The sequence below is a fragment of the Rhea pennata genome, chromosome 1, assembly GCF_028389875.1.
Source record: "Rhea pennata isolate bPtePen1 chromosome 1, bPtePen1.pri, whole genome shotgun sequence".
Lineage (NCBI taxonomy): Eukaryota > Metazoa > Chordata > Aves > Rheiformes > Rheidae > Rhea > Rhea pennata.
Window position 1 is genome coordinate 125,334,549 of NC_084663.1, and position 23,245 is coordinate 125,357,793.

Consider the following 23,245-nt stretch of genomic DNA (forward strand, 5'->3'; position numbering starts at 1 on the left):
GGGGTCAAGTCAGTGGATCACTACACTGGAAAAGGACATGCCTCCTTGACCCTGCTTGAGCAGGGGGATTACACTAGATGATCTCCAGAGGTCCCTTCCAACTCTCAACCTTTCTGTGATTCTGTGATTCTTGCAGAATGACGCTGTTGCAAAATCAAAGGACAACTAAAACAAGCAGATCTAGAGACAGCAGACAGAACTTAACAGGTCTTCCGTCCTCACATAGAAAGGTGGGAAAAGGTCTATCCTGCTGAGATATACAGCACACAAATGAGAGAGAAACCCTTCCATTCCCAACTCTAATCCTGCCACTAACTCGAGTCAACCTGTAGCAAGTCACAGGTCTCTGCTGCAGTTTATCAAGGAAATTAATATTTGGTGCAAGAACCTTTGCATCACAAGCCCCAGCAAACTGGGCAATGAGACCCAATAACGTTAAGAATAAATAAACATACATTTCCATTTGCTATTTCTGTCACTATTAAACTAACCATAATGCCCATGCTGCTTTATCTTAAATGAGAGATTTTCCTCTGTACCTACTAATATGATTTCCAAATAATTTTCACTCAGAGAGGAGAACAGGAAAGAAACTTCTCTACCACTTAGAAACTATTTAGATAACACAAAATAGTCTGAGTTTGAGTAAGACTAGGTACCAATAGGCAATGCAGGCATAAGATTACATTTACCAGTCATACTTTGAGCAATGAGGAGAAAAAGGAAAAGAATAAGAGCAAGCTACGGTAATTCAATGCTATACAAGTCAGAAGAGTCTTGTTTTCACCAGACCTGAATATTACAGAAAACAAGTTTGAAAACTCCACTTGATTAAGCGTGAACGAATTTAAAAAAATTGTTTGTTGCTGCATTCAGTTGCATAAGACAGCCTAGTTATATATGGTTTCTAATGATTTTAATAAGAGCAAGATGACTCTGCAAAATACTTCATATATTTTGGATGGACAAAGCTCAGACCTACCCACATGTAATCAACATCAGTCAATTTCATCCTTCTCATAACGCCATTTCTCATCATGTTCTTTTGTTTACTAATACTGCACTCATATCTGATATAGAAAATATATGGTTTCAGAAGGCAAATGTTACTGCCACCAGACTCAGGCTTGGGTATACAACTGATTTGACACGTGATGGTTCTAGAAAAAAAAATATTTAACTAATTCTCACTGATGAAATAACTTTTATTTTGTATCATTAATTGCTTTAAAAAGTGCCTAAGAGTAAAGATTTAGCATGAAATTAAAAAAAGAAAAAAGAAAAGAATCTTCTCAGTGCCCTTTAGATTCAGAGGTCTGCCATCTTATGTATTTTATATATGTAGCAGGGGCAGAAAAAGTAGGAAGTAATTTTAGTCCAACACCTGGCACAAAACTGTGAAGCTGAACACTTCATGAAATTAAAAGAATAAATCATCTAAGCGGTTGTGGCTCAGCTATCTTTTTGATCATTTGGGGATTGCACTGTTCTAGGAAACAGCCCAGCTCCTTACTTTAATATTGGATATTCTTCAGGGTAGAGGGATTAATCCTTTTTGGTCCCCTGGCAATCTGAGGTCAGCAAGTAAGGGGGAAGGGAATACTTTAAATCTGACACTTCTGTTAAAAAATAGCTATGGTGCAGCATGATCAAGTTTCAGTAAGACAGGGATCAGGTTTGCTTTAACTGAGAAAGAATATGCTTTAATATTACAGGTATGTAGTACAAGCTCATGGAAATTGAGGCAATTTTTCCATATCATTTGGGGCAATTTCACTAGCTGAAAATTCGCTCTCCCACAGATATATCTATTTAAGTATGATGACTATCTTTCACATAAGAAAGCAATTGGCTGTTGCTTACAAAACACAACAGTTGTGGAAGTGGAAGGTTTTATTTTCATTGCTGGTTTCACCCTAAAAAAAAAAAAAGAAAAAAAAAAAAAAAAGAAAAGCAATTGCTGGATGAAATATTCAGTTTATCACTACACTCCATTTATCCAGCATGTTTCCCGCAGTATGTAATTTTACAGGACAGCAAGCACAGCGTGACAGCCCTCTCTGTGCCTGCTCCCGCCAGGGCAGGACTCTCGCAGAGGACCGGGCAGGCTGCTCACCGACTCACAGCCGGGACCAGGACTGCCTCGCACGCCTGCCCCAGCGAGCGCGCCGGCACGCACCACCAACAGCACGTCCACTCAGCACTATGCAGCAGGACAGAGGGCACTGAGCTGCAATTCAGACCACACTGCAAGGACACGCAGCAAAAACATCATTTCACAGCAGGGAGGACAAATGGGAGATTTTTTTTTTTTTAAGTGGTTTTCAGTAAGAAAGTATTTACCTACAAACCCATGGGCAAAGGAGACAGTTATGCTATCCTGTTAGCAAGAGTCTTGCACAAACACCAAACACTCTGAAAACTGTGCAAAGATCCTACATATATAAAATATATGCAAAATAAAAGCAAATAAAGCAAGGCCTTGCTGCCTCCTAGAAAGATTGTACACTGACCTGATCATACCAACCACGATAAAAACAAACCAGTAATCCTGTCCCCACGAAATACATTTTCTTCTTTTTGAGAGGTGTGACCTTCCATTAGGAACTGCTTTCTGTTAGTAAATCCTGATCCAATCACTTTGTATCACTCCTTGTTTTATGGGAACAGGCAGTAAGGAATCAACTTGGGCTTGGCTTGTATTTTCCAAAAAATAATACTGAAATGCTCTTGATAGCCAGTTCCTTGACATGGTGAGATTCTGGTTCTTTCTTTACTAGTTTCTCAACCGTATTTGCATGTTAATAAAAATTATAATCTGCAGGTAACACACAAACAATCTGTAACAAGTTCTGGGACAAGACATCAATTTAAGCCTCTATGTCATTTCACTTGTGTAATTTAACTTAACAGTTTTTCCTAAAAAATACTAGAAGAAGGTCAGTCCCAGAAAGTATGTAAGGTGATGCTAATATTAACTAGCTGCTGCAAACTGTGTCTGCTTCACCCAACTTAAAAAACACAGCTATACAAAAAAGCAGCTCTGATGAAATGCAAAAATAGTATCAATCATCTGGAAAAGGAGTGGAAGTTAAAAATTTTTTTTTAAATATTTATAAAAAAAATAGCTGTTGGGTTCCTATAAGACTTACATTTTGCATGCAGATGTCATCATGCTATGTCTGCAGTCAGTGCCTACAGCCAAACAGGAAGTTCTATATCCAGCCCAATGCAGCTGAAACAGTAAAACTGATCACTTCTATGAGATGCACAAATCTTCAAGATACCAAGAGTGACTTATTTGTATTTCAGTCTCCTGTTTGTTTTCAAAGGGGAAAAGGAGTGACATACACTTAATTATGTTATCATTCCAAGCCTAATTAGAGTCATTTAAACGTCAAGTGCTATTGAAGTGAACGGCATGTAAGAGGACTGAGTTTCCATCTTCTGTTATTACTTGTCTGGAAAGAGTTCTGTCTTATATTTTATCTTATTTGTGCAAAAATAAAAGCTGCAACCTTCCTGACAGACTTGTAGTATTTTGTTGGTCTTTTGGCAGTAGCAGGTTGTACTGAAAATGCTTTACCTTGGAGACTATTATGGATTATAACGGAAAGCATAAGATTCCCAGTAAAAATATGACCTGTAAGATCTATCATTCCCCCTCCCCATTCATTATACTGGAAAATCGCAATAATCCTCAACGTCAAACAGCTTTTGAAATTCCTCTGCTTATGTTTTTATAACAGTAGGGGTTGTATTTAGACCTCTAGACAACCCTCTAAATATGACCATTAGAAACAGATCAGACCAGGCCATCTGAACAACTCCAGGCAAGCTGCACATAATTACGCACCTTCATGTTATCTTCTAAGAGGCACAAAAATCCCCATGAGGCATACACCACGGCACGCTGCAGGTTCCCCATCCCTGCTACAGACTCCTCAACACACACATCTGAAGTATGACTAAGAAGCCAACACACTTTATGTACTAAATAGCAAGCCTTGATTCTGCCTAATCCCACTGGTTGAGCACACTCCCTTAAAGTTTAAAGTCTAACTACAAAAATGGATGTGGACACTACTTGACATATGGAGAAAATTCTTGTTTCCTTGAAAATTTTGTTTTTTAAGATTTCACATACCACAGAAAGATTCCACCCCGAGAGGTCTACTTCCATCAGGAATTTCAGATTTTGATATAGCTCCGTTTTCAAAAGAGTATCTAAAAACTTTCTCAGCTCACCATTATTTTTAGAAACAGAGATGAGTGTTCTTTCATTTTATGTTGCCAAAAATGCTATAAGAAATTTTACAAAAACTTCAAAGCTGTTGCCAGAAAGTGAGCAACCCATTGGAAATTCTGTCCAAATTATGAACGTTTTAAAATTTACCAAAGTATTAAATCAGCAAGGTTTACTTGAAACTTTAGTTGCAGGGAATGTGCTCAGGTCCTTGCAATACGATTGATTTCTAGTATGCTAGGGGACAGTTGTAAACGCACTTTAATAGTGAGGTGTTGGACTTGGTCAGTAAACGTCTGTGAATCTTGAGAGCAAACCTGAAGGAAAAGATGATATGTGTATACGGTGCAACAGAAGAGGATGAGCGGGCAGGAGAGGGTGAAATCCTGTAAACAACACAGGGAGAAGAGCACTTACTCTTACTCTGAAACTAGGAATTGAAGGAAGTCCCTGCTGTATGACTTGCAGCTACTCAGTGCTTTAATACTGCTGATTATAAATGAACAGCTCAGACCTGTGGATGCTACAGGAGTGAAGCCGTCCATGAAGCTAACGGGTTCTTCAAGAACTTGTCCCTTCCAATGTCCAATGTAGGTGCTACATTGGAAAAAGTATTACACGGGAACAGAAAATTACCTTGAACCCCTCCTGCAAAGTGTGCAACACCTCACTATTAAAGCCCTCACACTCTCCTAGCAAATAAAACTCTTGGGAAAAAAATGCTTGGATTAATAATAAAATAATATTCAACCTGATACAACCAAAGTCACACACAGCCCAAATCCACCCTCAAAGCTAGCAGTGAGTAATTCCCAGGAGAGAGAGGAGAAGGGAAAATATATGTATATGTATATGTATATGTGTGTATATATATATATGTAATTAATCGTAAGACCCATTTTTAGCCTTCTGGCCAGCCCTGGCTATTCCACAGGATCCTCCATGCTAGTGGCGCTCCCAGCGTGGCCATGGGCAGTGAGACACCTCACCACAACTGCAGATCCCATGCAGTACTTCTCTGCACACTAAACAGGAACCAAACCCAAGGACAGCCAATGCTTGAACTCTGCATGACAATTCAGGGAGCTGCAGGAAGGGTTGTTCATGCTAAGCATTTCAGCACTGCCCCCCAAACAAGATATCTGGGGAGAAAAAAAGCATGTTTGGAAAACATATTGCAAAATACTACTTGGAGTTTACAGAAAAATTAAACAGTAGCACTTGTAGTGCTTTACAGCTCCTAAAAACCTTGTGGTCTATTCCTAGAGCTCATAGAACGAGTTCAGCAATGAGAAAATGGTAATGCAGTTTGCTTCAGAGTCCCTTCAGTAGCAAAGAAATTTAAATACTTCCCTCTTATAACCCCAAAATTGTTAAAGGCACTCTCTGCACAAAGTACAAGCCCATAACGGTGAAAGAAAGCTAAAACATAAAAGAGGTCTGCTGTACAGATACAAGATTTATTCTCTGAGAGGTGATTAAGTACTAATTAATAGTGATGAGTCTAAAGAAATGACAATATTCAAATAAAAATGGCTTTACAGTAATTGTCATCTCTTTCTTCCCCAGATGACTTACTGTCTTCTCTCCTTCTCAAGACTCAACCATCTATATTTGCAATACACTGAGATCAACACTATTTTCACCCTCTGATTCAGTGGATGTAGAAGACACTCAGTACTGTAAGAGAGCCAGCATCTCCATAAGAAACTTCATTGAATCAAGAAGCATGAGCAAGATTGAAAGAAAAGTTTATACAGGCTCACATATACAAATAGCCTTTCTGGATATTCATCTATTATCTGCACACAAATCTGTAGGACAGTTAAAACAACACAAGAAGAGATGATAAAATTCCAGAGATGGAGATGACTAACAGTACCAGGTAATCTAATTTATACCCCGACAGCACTTGGAATTGATAAATAGTCACATAATCAGAGATCAAATAAGGCTTATGGATCCATTTTAAATTTTATCTTACTTTACCTATGATAATTCTCTACATTTCCTTGACAAATAAGGTCTATAATACCATACTAGCATTCAGGAAAAAAAAGAACTATACTGTTTTCTTGACTGAAAGGAGCTAGCAACAAGACCTCCTGAGCACTCTTCCATAGAACTTTTATTTGTACTGACACTATGCAAGTGTGTTTACCCCACAAACAACAGTATTCCACAACACCCCTTTCTCATCACCTGCCAAGGAGCAAGGACTTCTGCCACAGCTTGTTCAAATATGTCCCATGTCCTCCCAAATACAAACACTTCACATCACCCACTTATCCTTCTTCACCAGTCCAAACCGACATGGTGTAGACAAGCTACTACCCAAACTAGAGAACTGTTGAGATACCATCTCTGAGAAGGCGTAGCAGGTATCTCATGAAGATGTAATCACAGGTACACAGACAGCAAGACAAAACAGAGCATTTAACCAACCACAAAGTCAATTACTCCCTTGAACAAGTTGTTCCTACTATTCTAATTTGTATCATACACACAAAATTTTTTAGGATATGAAGGGGCATCAGCAATGCAAAACATACACAGATTTGCCAATGTGTCTGCTCCATAGCTGGTTAACTAAACTTATAAAACCAATTCTCTATTAAGAAAAGGAATAATGTTAGATCCACACAATGTCAGCATGTAACACCACAGCTTTCAGCCCCAACCTTCCTGTCCACGTTTCATTCCATGCGGGGAAAAAAAAACTCAAACTAAGCCAAGTTGGGTAACCACCCCAACAGTGAATTTAGAAAGCTGACTCTGCAGCTATGTTTTTAAACAGTACTTGGCATTTTTTTTTAATTCTGTTATTTATTTAGTCAATACAATTCACCCAGGGCTGCGCTCACAAGAAGACACCATTATCTTTTGTCTTTCCTGTGTGTCATTAAGAGCACAGAACTGGAAATAACCTATTTAAGGAGAAAAATGCATGAGGTTTGTCCTTTAACAGTGGTGCACATTAAATCCATCATGACCAGGAATTTCAAACAAAAATACTGTGCTTTTCAAAATGCAATTTTGCTAGATTTCAGGTAACTAAGTACCTGCAACAGCTTTTCTTTCCAAAAGTACAACAATCATGTTTTTGTAGTCAACAAAACTACCAGAAGATACAACAATCTAAGCGCATAGGAAAGCACAAATGTTTCCTGAAATATTTCCTTTAATACTGTCTGCTAACAGTTATTAAAAAAAATGGGGGGGGGAAGGAAAACCACAAGCATGGTAGCAGGTATCAGAAAGAGCAGACACACGCAGAAAATAACACAGAAGCACAGGAAAGACGTTCTGAGGAGAAAACAATAATTTCAATAATCCAACCAGACATTCATAGTGAAGATTATTAATGCCACTAGTAACTCAAAGGGACATGCAAAGTTAATTCCATACTATAGTGCATAGCTTGAACGCTGTATTTGAAGATAGGTCAGCAATTCAGCCATAAATTTGCATTACAGAGCAAACTACCACCCTTATCCTTTGACTCAAATGTTACCCAGAAAATACCTTTGTGAGCTCTTGAAATTGTAACCAAATGCCATATAGCTCATCTGTATAGCTGTAGCATTTGCACTATAAATCCCAGTATCAGGAACATTCCAGAAGTGTTGGAGGGACCGAAGGGCTTCAAATTGTCTGCCCTAAAAACTGCCCTTCTAGCCATCCCCATGCAGGTGCAGGAGACCCCTCAATCGCCAAGCACAGAGCAAGGAAGATCGGTGCCAGCAGCCCTGGCACCGGAGGGAAGAAAAGTCGGTCCTCCACCCCCACTCACCCCTCCCATCGCTGACCTCATTTGCTGGGAGCGCAGGAGAAGGTGGAGATGCTGGGTTTATTTTCCTGAAGCAGAAGCCCACCTTCCCCTTATGCTGGGGAGGCGCACTCTTGCATGCAGTGCTGGGCAGATCTCAGCATGCAGCATGGTCTCCTAACCATCTCGCCTCTCAATTAAGATTATGCAGCATTTCCACGGCAATCAGAGAAAATGGCCAAAAGGAAGATTAACAACACAAAAATACCTACTTTCAGCTGTTTTTCCACACCGGCATCTCTGTGTGTGCTATTCAGATAGCCTGTGCGTGAGGACAGACCATCCACAGGAGGCCCACAGCCCCAGCTCTGCTCCACCAAGCAGCACTTACCTGTCCTGCCACGCACACACCACCAGTCAGCCTACAATCCTCCTGCAATCTGCTAACCCGCAAGGAGACCCATGAGGGTGCGCAGATCCACTTCCCCAGCAAAAAAAACCTCGGAAAAACTAAACTATTATTATTGCAAAAAGGTATCTTAGTCTCAATTTTATCGCATGCCAAGTAATATGTACCATATCATGTACCAAAAACCTAGTTTAATATCTGAAAAACTGATCTTGATTGCAAGATGTTCTTCAATTCAACAATCCCTCTCAGATTCAAATGGAAATTCTGCTTATAAGGTTTTATTACATGAATTAAAAGCAAGGCAACCCTAAAGCAGCCACAATAGTATAAAGTATTCATTATAGTGTGAAGTATCCTCACAGGACCAAAAAAAAAAAAGTCACCTTGCTATGGTGTCTTTTCAAGACAACAGTAAGCTTTGAGTATAAGACAGAACCCATTTTATGTAGCACTGTAACTCGAACAACCAATGCACACACCCTCAAAACCCCCTCCCAAAACAAACTGAGCCAATTTGATATTGAAATAATATGAGTTCACTGCAAAGGCTTTGAGATATAAGAATATATATATTTTAAGACAGAAGACAACTTAAGAACTAGATAAATAAAAGGTACTAGTAGGTGTTTAAAGATTTCACTCATCTATAGAAAATGAATTTTGGATTTCAATCCAAAATTCACATTCCTTTAAATAAGAGGCAGGTTATATCTAAGACTTCTATGCAAGTAGTTTACGATACACAAAAGGAGACAAATAAAAATAGCTAACAGTCAAGCAGTGCTTTTACTGCCTTTTTTAATCTACTACTTCCAAACCAGATGCATTTAGTACAGAAGTCTGATTAGGAAAGAAATGGCTGTTGAATTTTTATTACTACATCCCTTAAGGACTAAAAGAGGTAACTCTAGGCATTTAATGTGTACTATGAATAACAACATATATGAGCACATAAAAAGCTTGTTATCTCTGTTTATAGAATTTTTCTACCATGTTCACATATTTACAGAAAGAAGTTGGGAGCTACAGTGAGGTGGGGGGGAGCAGAAGTAACAAATACTGTTAAATAAAACCAATTTGGAAAGGAACAAGCTACGCAGTAGAAAATCTGAGTAAGTCTCTTCATTATCACCCTGCAGCTCCCATGCAGTTAGTAGAGCCTCATTTAGTCTTTATACAGAAAACCTTCATCTACACACCTCTCGCTCATTTATACAAAAAAAGATTTAACTCTGACAAATTATCTCTCATGATGGGAATGCTCTACATACATGGATTTTCTGCTTTTATAAACCATGTAAACACAGACAGTTCTTGTGGATTTTTCAGGGGACCTCACCAGATGCAATCCAGCATTTTCTCTCCTTGTCATATCACAATCTATAACCTCCTGGTAAGATATCCAAAGGACTTCTACCACTTACTTCTCAGCCACAGAGAAGTAGTTATACAGTAGTGTGCATTATATTGCCACTTCCATCTCCACAGTTACAAGAAAAAGACAACTCCTCAAAATCCTTATGAACTGCAGCTGAGCAATGCAGAACTTTCTCCTTCACAAACTAGCTTGCAACCGCCCAAACAAACAAGGCAAAGCAATCTGCAAACCAATAGTCTGTGGCACTGGCATGTTTTGTTTCTGATACTTAGATAAATGCAAGAAATTAAAATTTAAAAATAGTTCCTTTTCTTCACTCCTTCTCATATTTTCAGCTCTGAGAATTCACAGGGACCAACGTTGAGTCACACTGACTCTGCATTTGGAGCCAGGAGCATGAGAGCACCCCAGCACCCCAGAAAATAATGGAAGGAGACTGCGACAACTTCACACATCCCTCAGCTCTCAAACTTGCAGACAGAAGGAGAGGATGTGGCGAGAGAACACGATATTTCTGCTATACTCCTGGCAATAAGTCTAGCCTACTCTAATGTATACTCAGTGGGGTGATTCATACCTCAGAAAGGGCCAAAAATATAACTTTTTTTTTTTGACTCCTGTGCTAAAAATGGGAATAAATGACAGACATAGGGTCTGCCGTCAAATACTCTGGACCTCTACCAGATCCTCGGTTGACTCTTCCCTTTGGGATCTGCCTAGGTTTCTCTAGGTTGGTGCCACACGACCTTGAGAAAACACAACACAAATCATGGTGGTAGAGGAATCAATTCTCTTTTGCTCATGTCTGTGGTAATCTGTCTCCAGCTGTTTCTTTTCTTCGTCCAGGCACAAGGAAGAGGACAAACAGGCAAACACACTCTGATGGCTGTTGAGCGTTAAGTACCTAGAAGGTCCATGCTAGTGGACCATGCCTTCCTGGAAGACTGTGACAATCAAGGGCCAGTTTAGACTAAGGGAATTTTCACTGGAGGACCCCACCAACACAGACACACTGTTATGGCTTAAACCAGAGCTCAGCTGTGTCATTTACCCTAAGATGTCACAGCTGTCAACCTGGCCTGGCATCAGTACAACCTGGACTGCAAATTCCCTTAGCCAGCTGCTTGTCTCAATGTACAATTCTCTCTTTTTTAATGAGATTAGCGTTCATGAAATGTGCTAGCTTGACAGGCGTGCTGATTTCAGTCCTCCGTTTATTCAGGATATAAGAGAGATACAGCGGTCACTGTTAAAAAGACATCACTTGAAAACACACCACGAATTCACCAGAGTCCCTGCAGTTGCTCATTAATCACAGGAATGAGGGGGGATTTGCCTAGAGCCAACTGAGAGCTGAGCGCTGGAAAGGATGAGTCTGTAAACCATGGTAAAACGTACAAAGTTAGCTACCTACCTAAAAAAAAAAAAAAAAAAAAAGCATGTCTAAGAGCAGGGGTGGGGGTGAGAAAGATAACAACATAGGGGACCTGCCATAAGCATGGATTAGCAGGATGACTTTTAGGTGTGCTTTTTTTTTTTTTTTTTTTTTTAAGGACATATGAAGTTGAATTTAGAAAGACAAAAGTCACAGGTGCACTCTAAAGATGTAAAGCTTTATTTCTACGAGTAGGTCAATCTTAGTTTAGAATACATTTTTAAGCAGAACGATGAAAAACTGAGTTACTTTATTTCACAGGCACTTTGCACGGTATAAAGCTATTAAAATGATAACACACAATAAGCTTGCCTCGGTAGCAAGTGACAAATTCGCTTCACCCTATTGTATCGGTGATGGGCAGACCGTGGTCTGTAACGGCACACAGTGGGGCCATTATCACACACTGTCACCATGTGCCATTAGAAAGGTCTTTAATCTGCCGACTGCTGCCACAACATGCCGCTTATGCCCGCGATCTGCTGAGTAACAGGCCCGGGCGCCGAGGGCAATAAATAAATAAATAAATAAATAAATAAATAAATAAATAAATAAAAAATCTCTAACCTCCAGGGCCGCCTGAAAAACCAGGACCCTGTCAGTCGATCATTATAACTCCATTAATGCATCTGGGTCATAAAAACGGTTTACAGGAGCCCAGGGGTTGGGTTACACAACGCGCGACAGGCACCGGGCCGGGGGCGAACGCACCAACGGCTCCAACCGGCCCCAGCTTGGGGGGGGGGGGGGGAGGAGGAGGGGGCGGAGGAAGGGGGAAATTTAACATTAATAAATAGGATAAGCGACGACCTCGGCCAGCGGGAGCCCTGCTGTCCTGCGCGGGGCAGCGGGCGCTGCCAGCCCGGGGACGCCCCCCCACCCCGCCCCGGGGAGGCGGCCGGCAAGGGGGCGGCCGTGGCAGGGAGCCGAGGCCACCCGGCAACTTTCCCCCGCATCGGCTCGCAAGAAAGGGCCAAAAATAATTAATACAGGATTATATATTTTTTTCCTTAAATGCAGCTACGCGCACAGATATTCCGCCGCCAATGCAAACGTGACCCTGCAGGGGCGAGTCAATGACAAACCGGCGCGGCGCGGAGCCCCGGGCGCCGGTGCGCAGCGAGAGCCGGCGGCGGCGCCCGGGGCGGCCCGGTCCGTGCCCTCCCGCCGGACAGCGGCGGGGACCGGGGCGGGCGTGGGGGGTCGCGGCCGCCGCGGGGGTGCTGGGGCGGGCGGCCGCCGCGCCGCACTCACCCAGAAGACGAAGGAGTAGATGATGAGCAGGGTTTTCAGACACGTTATCACGGGTTTGGTCTCCATTCTCCTCGATGCCATACTACTGAGATCCCGGCTGCTGGCTGGGCGCGGGGAGGGAGGGAGGGAAGGCGGGCGGAGGAGGGGGAGGAGGAGGAGGAGGGAGGTGAGCTCAGCGCTCAGCCCGCTCCGCCGTGCGGCTTATCCGCGCCGCTCCCGCCCCGCCTCGCCGCCGCCTCCCGCAGCCCCCCGGCAGCGCCAGGGCGAGCCGGGCCGGGCCGCCGGCGCCGCGGGGAGGGCAGCGGGCAGCGCGCCCCCTGCCGCCGCCCCCGCACCTGCCGCGGGGCCGGCGGGCCGCGGCCGAGGGGAAATGGCCGCTGGGCCGAGGGTCGGAGCCGGGCGGGGCGGGCCCGGCGCACTGCACTCTGCCTAGGGCTGAATTTGTCTGGAATACACCGCAGGGAGAAAAAGCTTGCTTGCTTATTTATTTATTTATTTATTTAGGTAAAGACCTGCGCCCCAGCTTTTCCCACTGAAGCTGTTGCTAGCCTTGACTTCAAGTGGGCCCAGGAAGTTGGAATTGGACAGGAAGGAGTTGCCCCTGTGGAGGGAAATGGCTTTCAGTGTGGTGGTGAAAATTTGTTTTCCTCGGAGAGTCAAGCTGCAAGGATTCAGAAACCATAGCGGGTGCAAGTGCCACGAGTTTTGGCTGCTAAACAGCGCTGTTTCGAAAGAAAGACAGCAACAGGCATAAAATACGGATGAGTCAGGACATACATAAAGACAAGATCTCTGCTGTTGAGGGGCCAGGACTCCTCCAGCGCTGCCATCTCTGACATTTCTCTCTTTGTCAGCTCTAGGGGCAGAGGAAGGCAAGGTTTGTGAATGTTGCTCTTCAAGAGCTGGGCTGCTGCTGGAGCCTCAGCCTGCCCTCAGATTTGCCTCAGCCTCAAGTCTGATACCTGCCCTAGAACTCATCCTGGCATTGAAACCCAGCCTAAACTCACATGAACACTTTTACTTCTCTGTTTCTTTGAGCTGCAGATGATGCAGACCTGGCTCATCTCTGCTGGCCCCAAAAAAGCCTAGAATGACCAAACATGGCAGAGAGATAACACGGTCCCTCTGGAGCCAACCTACTTCTCATTATCACCATAGCTATATCCTTTCACTGCGATATCTAGCAAGGGATGAATGAATGGTAGAGAAATAGCCATATTAGTCTAGAAGAAGACCAGAAAATGTGGTGACAAAAGGGAGCTGATCCAGCAGAGCCCTAGCAGCAGAAGAGCAGTGTAGATTGTGGCAGCTTTCCCCAGGTGGGGATGTCAGGGCTTTTGGCACAGTTCCCATCAAAAAAAATTTGGTCAGAATGAGTGTGCAAGTGCATCTTGTGCACAAATGCACCTTGATAGCCCAAACTGCTGTGTGAAGAACATGGGCAGGTATGACAGAAGTGTTTTCAGGTTTTCCTGTGTGATGCTCATGTTTTGGAAAACCTTGTGTGTTTGTGGGAGGGAACACTGGAGCATAGCATTCCCCTCCTAAATGCTTGCCCACTTCCCAAAGCAGTGCTCCAAACTACATCTTTTATTACATTAAAATAGAAACAAAGTCAGATCTAAGCATCATATCTGCTCAAGCTGTGAAAACAATGTAGTTCCCGCAGCTGAGACCATATCAAGGTGATAATCTGGACTTTACCATTCAAGGGACAATGTTTAAAAATAGAAAAAGTAGGCCTCGAACAAGTCCATTTGTAATATGCAAAAGTTTTGCAAAGAAGAATGCAGCAAGAGCTTGCTGGTTTTGACTTAAAACCTTAAGAATTGGTTGTTTTAATGGATAGCTTACTGTTTCCAGAAACAATGAAGCCATTTAAAGGATGCTTGGAGGAGGAGTGTTCTGCAGGAGTTACTTGTTTTGGATGCATTTACTACTATTGCAGAAAATTCAGGTGGCAGGTGCGTAAATCTTTATTGACTTGCGCCGTTAACATGTAAATAAGTGCAGTAACTGCAAAAAAAGTGTATTGACACCAACAACAGTTATAAATATTCACTCTATGAAAGTTACAGTAAGATATTTGACATAAAATAGCTAAGCAAGAATATGAGAAACTTATCTTCCTTCTACCCCCCAACAAATGAACGTTAGAAAAGATAAATGCTTCTGTCACAGGCCAGGGAACAGGAACCATTTATTTCGATAGCTGAGGTTATATTAAATCTCCCCTCCCCTTTAAGGTATTTTTAATAAAATGCAAACAAAACATAATATCAACTCAGATTAAAAAATCCAGGCAACAGAAGGCATATATGACTGTATGGTGAAATTTGATTTTTACAAAGATGGTGGTGTGGGTAACTTTTTTTGCAAATAGCCTGTGATCTTAGCTAACTCCATCTTGTAGTGCCAAAGTTGAGATACTGAAGGTGTCTCAGCTTACCCTGTGACATCCAGAGAAATGTTCTCTTTGAAAACATGGGCTTCCATTACATGGCAGAGAACATTATTGACTAAGTGACCTTTCCTTTTTTCCCCCTCCCCAAAAGAGGTGCTTTTGTCTTCTATTTTAGGGGACTATCAGTTGTTATCTTCTGTTTCAGAATTTTAGAGGCAAAGCTATAGCAGAAGGGCTTAGAGGAATGTAAAGCTGCTCTTATAGAAAATGAAGGTCCCTGAATTTTCTCACAAGAATCTGTTAGGGATTTAAACACCAGAAGTGCCTACAGAGTCTCCCTTTACAGTGTCGTTGAAACTTACAGAGGGATTCAAATGGTTCCATCAAGGAACCATGAAGAAAACAGAGGTACAAGAAAAGAAGTCCGCATTAGGATATACAGTTCCTTCCTGCATTAGTGTCAGTCCCTGTCACTAGAGAAGGTGGTGTCATGAGAACTGGGAAACAAAGACTCCGTGTTATCCCTGTCCTAATGTGGAGTCTTCTACTGAGACTGTATTTGGAGGAACACTGGATTAATTTCTGATACGTAGTGAAACATCCTGTATTTTACTGGATGTAGATGCAAATTTTGGATTAAAAATGAGAATGTCTGTTTGGAGTTGGATATAAATCTATCTGGTTACAGCAAATATCCTTAAAATATGACAGACCCACCAAGCCATCAAACGTTTTAGACTTAAATAGAATTACTGCATTGAAAACACATTTAGTTTTTTTAATTAGTTTCATATTTTTGCAGATTTGGGAGTGCTAAATATTTCTTGAACAAAATCAAAGCAAGTCTTTCTAAAGCAAGATATATTTTATGTACTAAAATCAAGCTTTGCAAAGTCAGAAACATAATTGTTCTTTACATCTCCCTGTAGAGAGAAAGTTCTTATTCAAAAAGGAAATTTTTGTTTCACTTTCATTTGAAAAGTATTTCTTTAAAATGCTGTCAGTTTTCAGGAGATTCTTCTTATGACCCAAACCCAGGAGCTCACTTTTCTTAATAGCTCACAGGGAATGTTCTCTTTCATAATTAATCTTTTTGCAAACACATCAGTCTAGAAGGAGCTATCATCCCCCAGCAAGAAAGGAAAACATTAGATTATAGAAAGTGAAGATGAGGACTTGCATCCTTACCTGCAGCTAATAATGTTTATTTGGTGGTAAAATAAAAGGTTTCTGGAGAAAAGGGTGGGAAGATATAAACAGCAATTATAGCAAGTGTAATAAAGCCTAGCACCCTTCAGCAATTATAGCAGGTATAATGAAATCTGGCCCTTGGTTCTCTTTATGCCCACTCTAGCCTGGCCCAGGTTCCCTATGGTGCTATTCAAGGTAAAAGATTGCAAACTCTGCTGCCTATCACTAGGCATTCAATCTTATAATCTGCACTTGATGCAGCCTCCCCTGAGATCAGAGGTCTTGTCTTTTTTTTCTTTCTCTTGCTCTTTCTCTCTCCATGTTGCCTGTCCGTAGTTGTCCTCCACTAACAGTAGTTAGTACCTAGTTCAGTTCATTGCAGGTTAAAGACAATCTTTTGGTAAAATGCAGAAAGCGGGGAAAAAAAAAAGTCTGACAATTTTGCTGCCATTATGTATTTGTCCATGGGCACCTCTCCATTTTCACTTGCTCTTGAAGAAAGCCAAGGTCTTGCATAGCAGCCAACCATCTACATGGCTCACAGCTGCATCACTTTTGGCATGTGCATCATTGGGGTCAATCCATCAGCCCCAAGCCCCAAAGCGTTTCTTGTACAAAAGTCTCGTATTTTGTGTGTTCCCAAGGAAGCAACAAGGGGCACACAGCCAATCTCAGAGTGTGATTTCTCAAAAGGGACTCTGTAAAGAGGCAAACAGAGCCTTCAGGAAGTCAACCAAGGTACCCCCGTTTACAACAATGGATGGACAAGATCCAGTCTCCTGCAGAATAGAGATAAGGGAGCAAATATAGAGACCAGCTTTAGCAGTTTAGCAACACTCATGAGGTAGGATGAAATGCATGTTCAGCACCAACCCAGGAAACAGAGCTTTTAGGATGGCATTGCATTATTGAAAGACACAGTGCCACCTGAACCTGATGAGCAGGCAGTCAGTATTTACAGAGAAAGAATTAGTAATACTGAGAAACTTTTGTAGAAATTTTGAGAAAGTTTTAAGATTTGTGCTTTATGCTTAATAAATTAAGGCTTTTGGCTTAAGTTAGGTCAAAAAGAGATGTCAGGTGAAGGAAAATAAAAAGTAGTTGCAGGAGAAAAAAATAATAAAAAGAATGAACTTCACACTTTCAACAACTCAAATTAACTAGTTACAAGATTAAAACTGGTGTGTGTAACCAGAGATCATCAAAACTGAGTTAAAGGTACATCTAGTCTTCCCAGAAACAAGATGGCAGTTAGCTATTTCCACTTTCCATGTTTGCTCTAGTGCAGTTTTGTAATAAGTATTTGATTTTAAAGGAAAGGCTCTACCAAGCTATGATTCCCTTGGCCCTGAGTTTCTCCTTACTATAGATATAATAAAGTACTTGATTCTTCACAACTTTACTTCTGAACCTTAAGCAAGTTTGTTCTCAACAACTGGCCAGTCCTTTCTGTTTTGTAACATCTTAGAACTTGCACATTTTATCTATTAAGATTCTAGTCTTTGTATTAAATTTAGAATAATTCAACTGTCTGCATCTCTTATGTAATAGTCTTACTGTATATTTTTCAATTGTTTACTATATCACACAATTGTGAAGTTTGGGTATTTTTTAAAATCGTTTGGAATGAGTGGTTTCTCTAGAGCAAATTTCTCAAAATCTCCCAGTCCAAGTTTGGAAGTCAAGTTTATAAAGGCCATGTACACTTTTCCATGCTGTTCTTCAGCTTTCAATGCTTGAAACTGTGTCCTACTCTTCCTCTCCCCTTCCCTTCCCTGTTTTCAGACCTCTGTGTATGTGAGGACACTCACTCTGCACAGTTCTTGTGCACCTGTTGTAAGTGTTGTACACATACATGTGTGTGTGAAGGCAAGAGGGATATCCTTCATCGCTTTTCCTCTTAAAGCAGGCATGTAAAATCTAGGTTTTGTCCATAGTGCAACATCAATATGCATTTCATAATTTGTCCTACTTCCCAGCAAATACCTTGATTTAAAAGGGAAGTTCCTAGCTGTTTTGTAGACAGGCACTTTTGATAGCTTGTGATGGCTTTCTAGATTATTTCAGAGCTATGCAAAGTGTCCTCTTTGAAGAGAGAAGAACAGAAATCTGTTTGTGACTAAGCATAGCCACAATAATAGTTTGAAATAAGATCATCAGCGTTTACAGAAAGAAAATGTATGTTTTTGGGTCCTTGGAAATTATAAAAGGTCAGAAAGCTCAGAAAAACCATATCTATGGTATTTCAGGAGAGGTACTATAATGTCTCCAGATGACATCAGTTTTGATACACAGCAAGAAAAATATAGCCATACAATTTTATAATCCTCATCATTAGCAATAGACAGTTAACTCTGTATGTTTGCAAATCATTCAGATTGGTTTTTATTATTTTTTAATTATTTTTTATTTTCCTTCTTTGTGGTTCTGAATACCCACACCAGGTTCTGTCCAGGGGATCACTAGTATATCTGAAAATTTCCTTAAAGTCAGTAGGAGTTCTTTACAATTACCTTGAAAGGAATTCAATCATTATGTTCACCTGGAAAGATCAATGGGAGAGGTTAAAAAGTGTCTGTGATGTCCTCCTTGTCAACATTTTTCTGTTCTTTAGCTTCTTTCAAGGAGGGTAAGCTGGGCTGCACCTTAAAATTTGGATACTACAGTATTCAGAATTGCTTACATTTTCCTTTTCTGTTGTTGACTGTGCCATAATTTGTTTTTGCTAGATTTCTTCTAGCAAAATGCGGATAGAACTCAAAGGCCTGGTGTACTCTCCAACACAGACAAAAGCTGCCTCCTGTCATCACAGATTTATAAATGTTCACATAAGAAGTGGGGTAAGCAAGCAAATTCCTGCTTTTCTGTATGCAAATGCAACTATTGCCCTAATGTGACTGTTCACTGATACACAGTTGTTTGCACAGTGTGCAGTATTTTCTGTACAGTAAAATATCAGGGTAAAAGATCATACAGCCTGGCCAGTTGCAGGAGTCTGCCCAGCCCTATACATTATCTGACAGCAGCCACTTGTAGGTACATGGGGGAGGAGGTTAAAAAAGACTAGTCTACACTGTTCTCCCAGCTATGAGCACTGGATTGTTTTTGTCAGCTGTAAGAATCCTTCAGCAGAAGTTCAGCAGTGTTCACATCCTTGTGACTGAGATCACCCCAAACAGTTACACTCATCTGGATTTTCAGTAGCTGGAAACCTGGCTTTAAGTTTTTTCCCCTAGTTTTGGAAAAGCCTCATTTTCCATGATATCATCTACCCTGGCTCACTTTTTATTATATGCATCTGGTTCCAGGGGAAAGGAAGCCATAACGTAAACCTTGTGCAGCTACTTAAGCCACAAAGGAAATCCTGAATGTCCTCAGCCTGTGGATAGAGGTATCGGGAAAGCTCAGCTGTGAGGCAATTGTTAGACTATGGACTACATGGATGCTGCAGGAGGTCAAGATGTGGTGCTGCCATCGAACTGGGAAGTGATGTTAGGTTAATATGTGGCAAAACAGCATAGGGTGAGGAAAAGCAAAGTAGGAACAGCACCACTTCATGGACCTGCTAATTCTGATGTCATCTTGAAGATACAACTGGCAGGACCTCACTCCAAGTAGGAGTATAGAAGAAGATACTTTGGGAGACCCAGAGGAATCCTTAATTTATACAGTAAAGAGAACAAGGGACAGTGTGGAAAGAATCACAGAGGCCGTGGACAGCCTAAAAGCCCTTCGATAAATAGCCACACTTGAGGTGCCAGAAAGAGATGATGTGCACTGCATGATTTTTAAGCCAGTATTTCTCTTGGCATCATGCATGAATTTCCTCCTCTTATTCTAAATAGTGATTCCTCTTCATGCATTCAGGAAAAAAAAAAGGATCCATTTTTAAAGTAGCTCTTTAATTTACAACAGCATACTAGTAATAAACAGATAAAATATTAAAATAATTTAATAATCAGTATAGTTTAGCAAATAGAATTAAACTAGATAAAGCAATAAAATATAAAAATCAATTCATAACAAACAATTAAAAATATATTGACACCAAATCTTGAAACAACAAAAGAAATGAAAGATATTTAGTGCATATCTTGTGCCCAACTCAGTGCCAGTGTAGGCAGAGACCTTGAACCTTAAGGACAGACTTTGCATATATGTGTATATTACATAAACATTGCAAATGATATAGAGGCCCACTTGTTCTGTCTGGAAAAAAGTCCTTCCCCATGATGTTGGGGAGAGGAACAGATAAAACACTTCACTCAGCACTGCTCTTTTTCTTGAATGGACTGGCTCGTGGATGAGAGCAACTGTTCTTCCCTTGCAGAGGATTTTTGCTCTGCACCTACATCCCTTTATTCTGGAAGAGCAATCTCAACAGCTTTCTGTGAGACACTCTTCGCTTATCCTTCTAAGGTTTCTTCCAGTGAGTAACCTAATTTCTTCCACAACCATATGACAATTTTACATGCCACTGTATGAGAAGCTCTCCCATTCCTCTAAAAAGAGGACCAGCAAACAGCAAGCAATTCAGTCCTTGTCATCATCTCTGCCCCTCAGAGGGCCCTTAGCACTCCCTCCTACCTCTCCCAGGGCTTTGACTGTCTGATTTCAGTGCCAACTTAATTAATGTCATGAGGTCATGTCATGACCTAATGTCAAGGTGTCATGTCTTGAATCAGAGTTATTCAAGAAAAAGCTGTGAGTGATTGTGCCTGGTGATCACTGTGCTGTGGCTGGCTCTAGTCACTGTCACCAGAAATGCTCTGCTGTCCCTGTTCAGATACTTCAGGGGCTGAGCACATAGTCAGTTAGGTCTCTGCCCTGTTTTCCCTGTTGTCACTTTGCTCCCGGTTCTCCTTCTCTTGCAGAACACCCTGCCCTTACTGCTTCCTGACGTGTGCTTCATGCACTACTCTTGTCTTGCTGCATCTGTGCTACTCACCAGCCTCTCCCACTGCAGCCATGGGCCTGCTAAACACTGTGCAGAGTGAGTCTGGGCAAGCTCTCTTACCCTCTGCAGTCTTTCCAGAAGTCTTAATAGGGGAGAATGTAGAGAACTTCACAATTTCTCTTTTCCTTCCCTTTGTTCCCCCCAAAAGCTAAGAATTTCATTGTCTTCTGTGTCAGTCACTTCAGAGAAGGCATCTGGGAGAGCTCTGTGCTGGCCACCCACCTTAGATGAGCTCAAGTCAAAGAATGAAAAAGTGTATACAAATAGCTTATTCTCATACTGTCCCCAGCACTGAAAACAAAGCACCATATGCTTGATCAGCAGGATCAAAAAGACAGTGATCTCAAAGCAAAGCGAGTAGAAAACAGAAGAGCAAGGAAGTGCAAAGGAAAAGCGCGAAAACATCATGCTTGAAGCCCTGCCATTTCTTCTCGTGGATAACACACAACATCTCTCGCTCCCTGCCGCCCTGAGAGGGTGACTCTCTCACCACATTTTTTGATATCGTGCCCATGAGGCAGCTGCTGCTTATAGGCTCCTTCTCTCTTATCAGTTTTGGGAACCATCACCCCCATCAGTCTTTGCCTTACAGGCCTGTTAGGTCCTTGCTGTCATTGCTGCTCAGCCTGCTCCATGGGTGAAATCAATAGCAACATTAGCAATGGGCATGGGGGCAAGGAGATCAGGTCCTGTACGTGTGCTGTTGTCCCCAACACAAAGCATGGCATGCAAGCCACAGTGCCGCCATCACTGATGCCTCAGGTATAAATGTTATCTGCATCCCTAGCCATTCACACTAGGTCTGTAGAAACAAAACCTATAACTGAACCTACTCAGATTTTTAATTAACACAGGATCAATTTAGCACTTTCCTTGTATAATGTGTATAGTCAAGACTGATAGTGTTTTATAATGGTTGATTGTGTTTGAAATGTATAGCTCTTTTCCTTGTGTGTGCCAAATTGTGTATGTTTGATGAGTTTTTTGGGTTTGGGGTTTTTTTTTGTTTGTTTGTTTGTTTGTTTTTTTACCTTTATTAGGAAAAGGGACCAAGGGTTTTTTTGACTCATCTGAAAGAATATGTAAGAATTTAGAAGTCTCTTATTTACAATACTCAATCTCACATGTGAAAAGGAACAATAAAAAGGGACTGAGTACACATCAATACTACAACACACTGTGGAAATGATTTTCATAGGAAGGCTGTTCAATGCTGTTTAGCTCCTCGTGGGGCTTTTGGCCAGATGCACAGGAGTTAAGGATCAGCACCAGAACATCCCATGGTCTCCCTGTCATCCTACTTGCTTCATGGACCAGTGAAGCAAAATATGCTGTCAGTCCCTGGGAGTGACTGTAGGCATTTCATGTGAATGCATCTCTTGGGGAAAACTGTCCTTCCTGCATCTTCCAGAAAAGCTCTTTAGCCCTGGTGCTGGCAGTGGTGTGGGGTCTCCCTAGAACCAGGAACACCCCTCAGCACATCTCCTGGGCAGTGCATTAGGCTGGCTGGAGGGCCTTGTTGAGACTCTTAAATCTTATTCTTCATTTCAGTGCCTGCACACCTTTCAGGTTTTAGAAAACAAAATAAATGTCTGTCTCTTCCCTTCTCCATTTCAGGGAAGTAATTTGCTTGTTTTTTTTTTTTTTTTTCCTGGAGCTTGCATATTACATACACAGTCCTCTCTGAGTGCCTGCCCAGCCTGGCCTTCAGACATATTTTTTATCACGTCTTTTATCCTTTTATAGAAGGATATTTTATCACATAGGCCACCTTTGGAAAGTTTGTCATGCGACAGTTACACACCATATACAACTGAAAGAGCCTCATGCAGAGTGCACAAGTTACTCAAGGCCCAGCTGCATTTATTTGCTTTTTTTTTTGACTAGGTTCTGGTAACTTCAGAGGCACAGCAAGTCTCTGTAATACTTACATGTTTCTGAAGGGCTATTATTTCTGTGCAGGATTAGGACAAAAAAGATGTACAGTTGGTGCACCGCAGAGGTGGTACCCTTAGAAAGAGCTTCATCATTTTCATGCAGAAATGAGACAATCATATGTACCTTTCCAGGACATGTTTTGATGCAGAGTTTGGTTTTGAGCCCCTGGATAACACCACTGACTTCCAGAGCATTGCTGCAGTCACTGAAGTGTAGCATTTAATAAATAAAATACAGAATTCTATATTTGCTTTCTCCTAG

At 41.5% G+C, this 23,245-nt stretch overlaps 1 protein-coding gene across 1 annotated transcript in view; it reads right to left on the minus strand.

Annotated features, from left to right (window-relative positions):
* The window catches only part of TSPAN7 (tetraspanin 7), a 106,308-nt gene extending 93,672 nt beyond the window's left edge, over positions 1–12,636 (minus strand). Inside the window, exon 1 of the mRNA XM_062573994.1 lies at positions 12,495–12,636. Within this exon, the coding sequence (XP_062429978.1) occupies positions 12,495–12,575 (81 nt within the window). The 5' untranslated portion in view covers positions 12,576–12,636. The remainder of the gene's footprint in view (positions 1–12,494) is intronic.
* Positions 12,637–23,245: the final 10,609 nt, after the last annotated feature.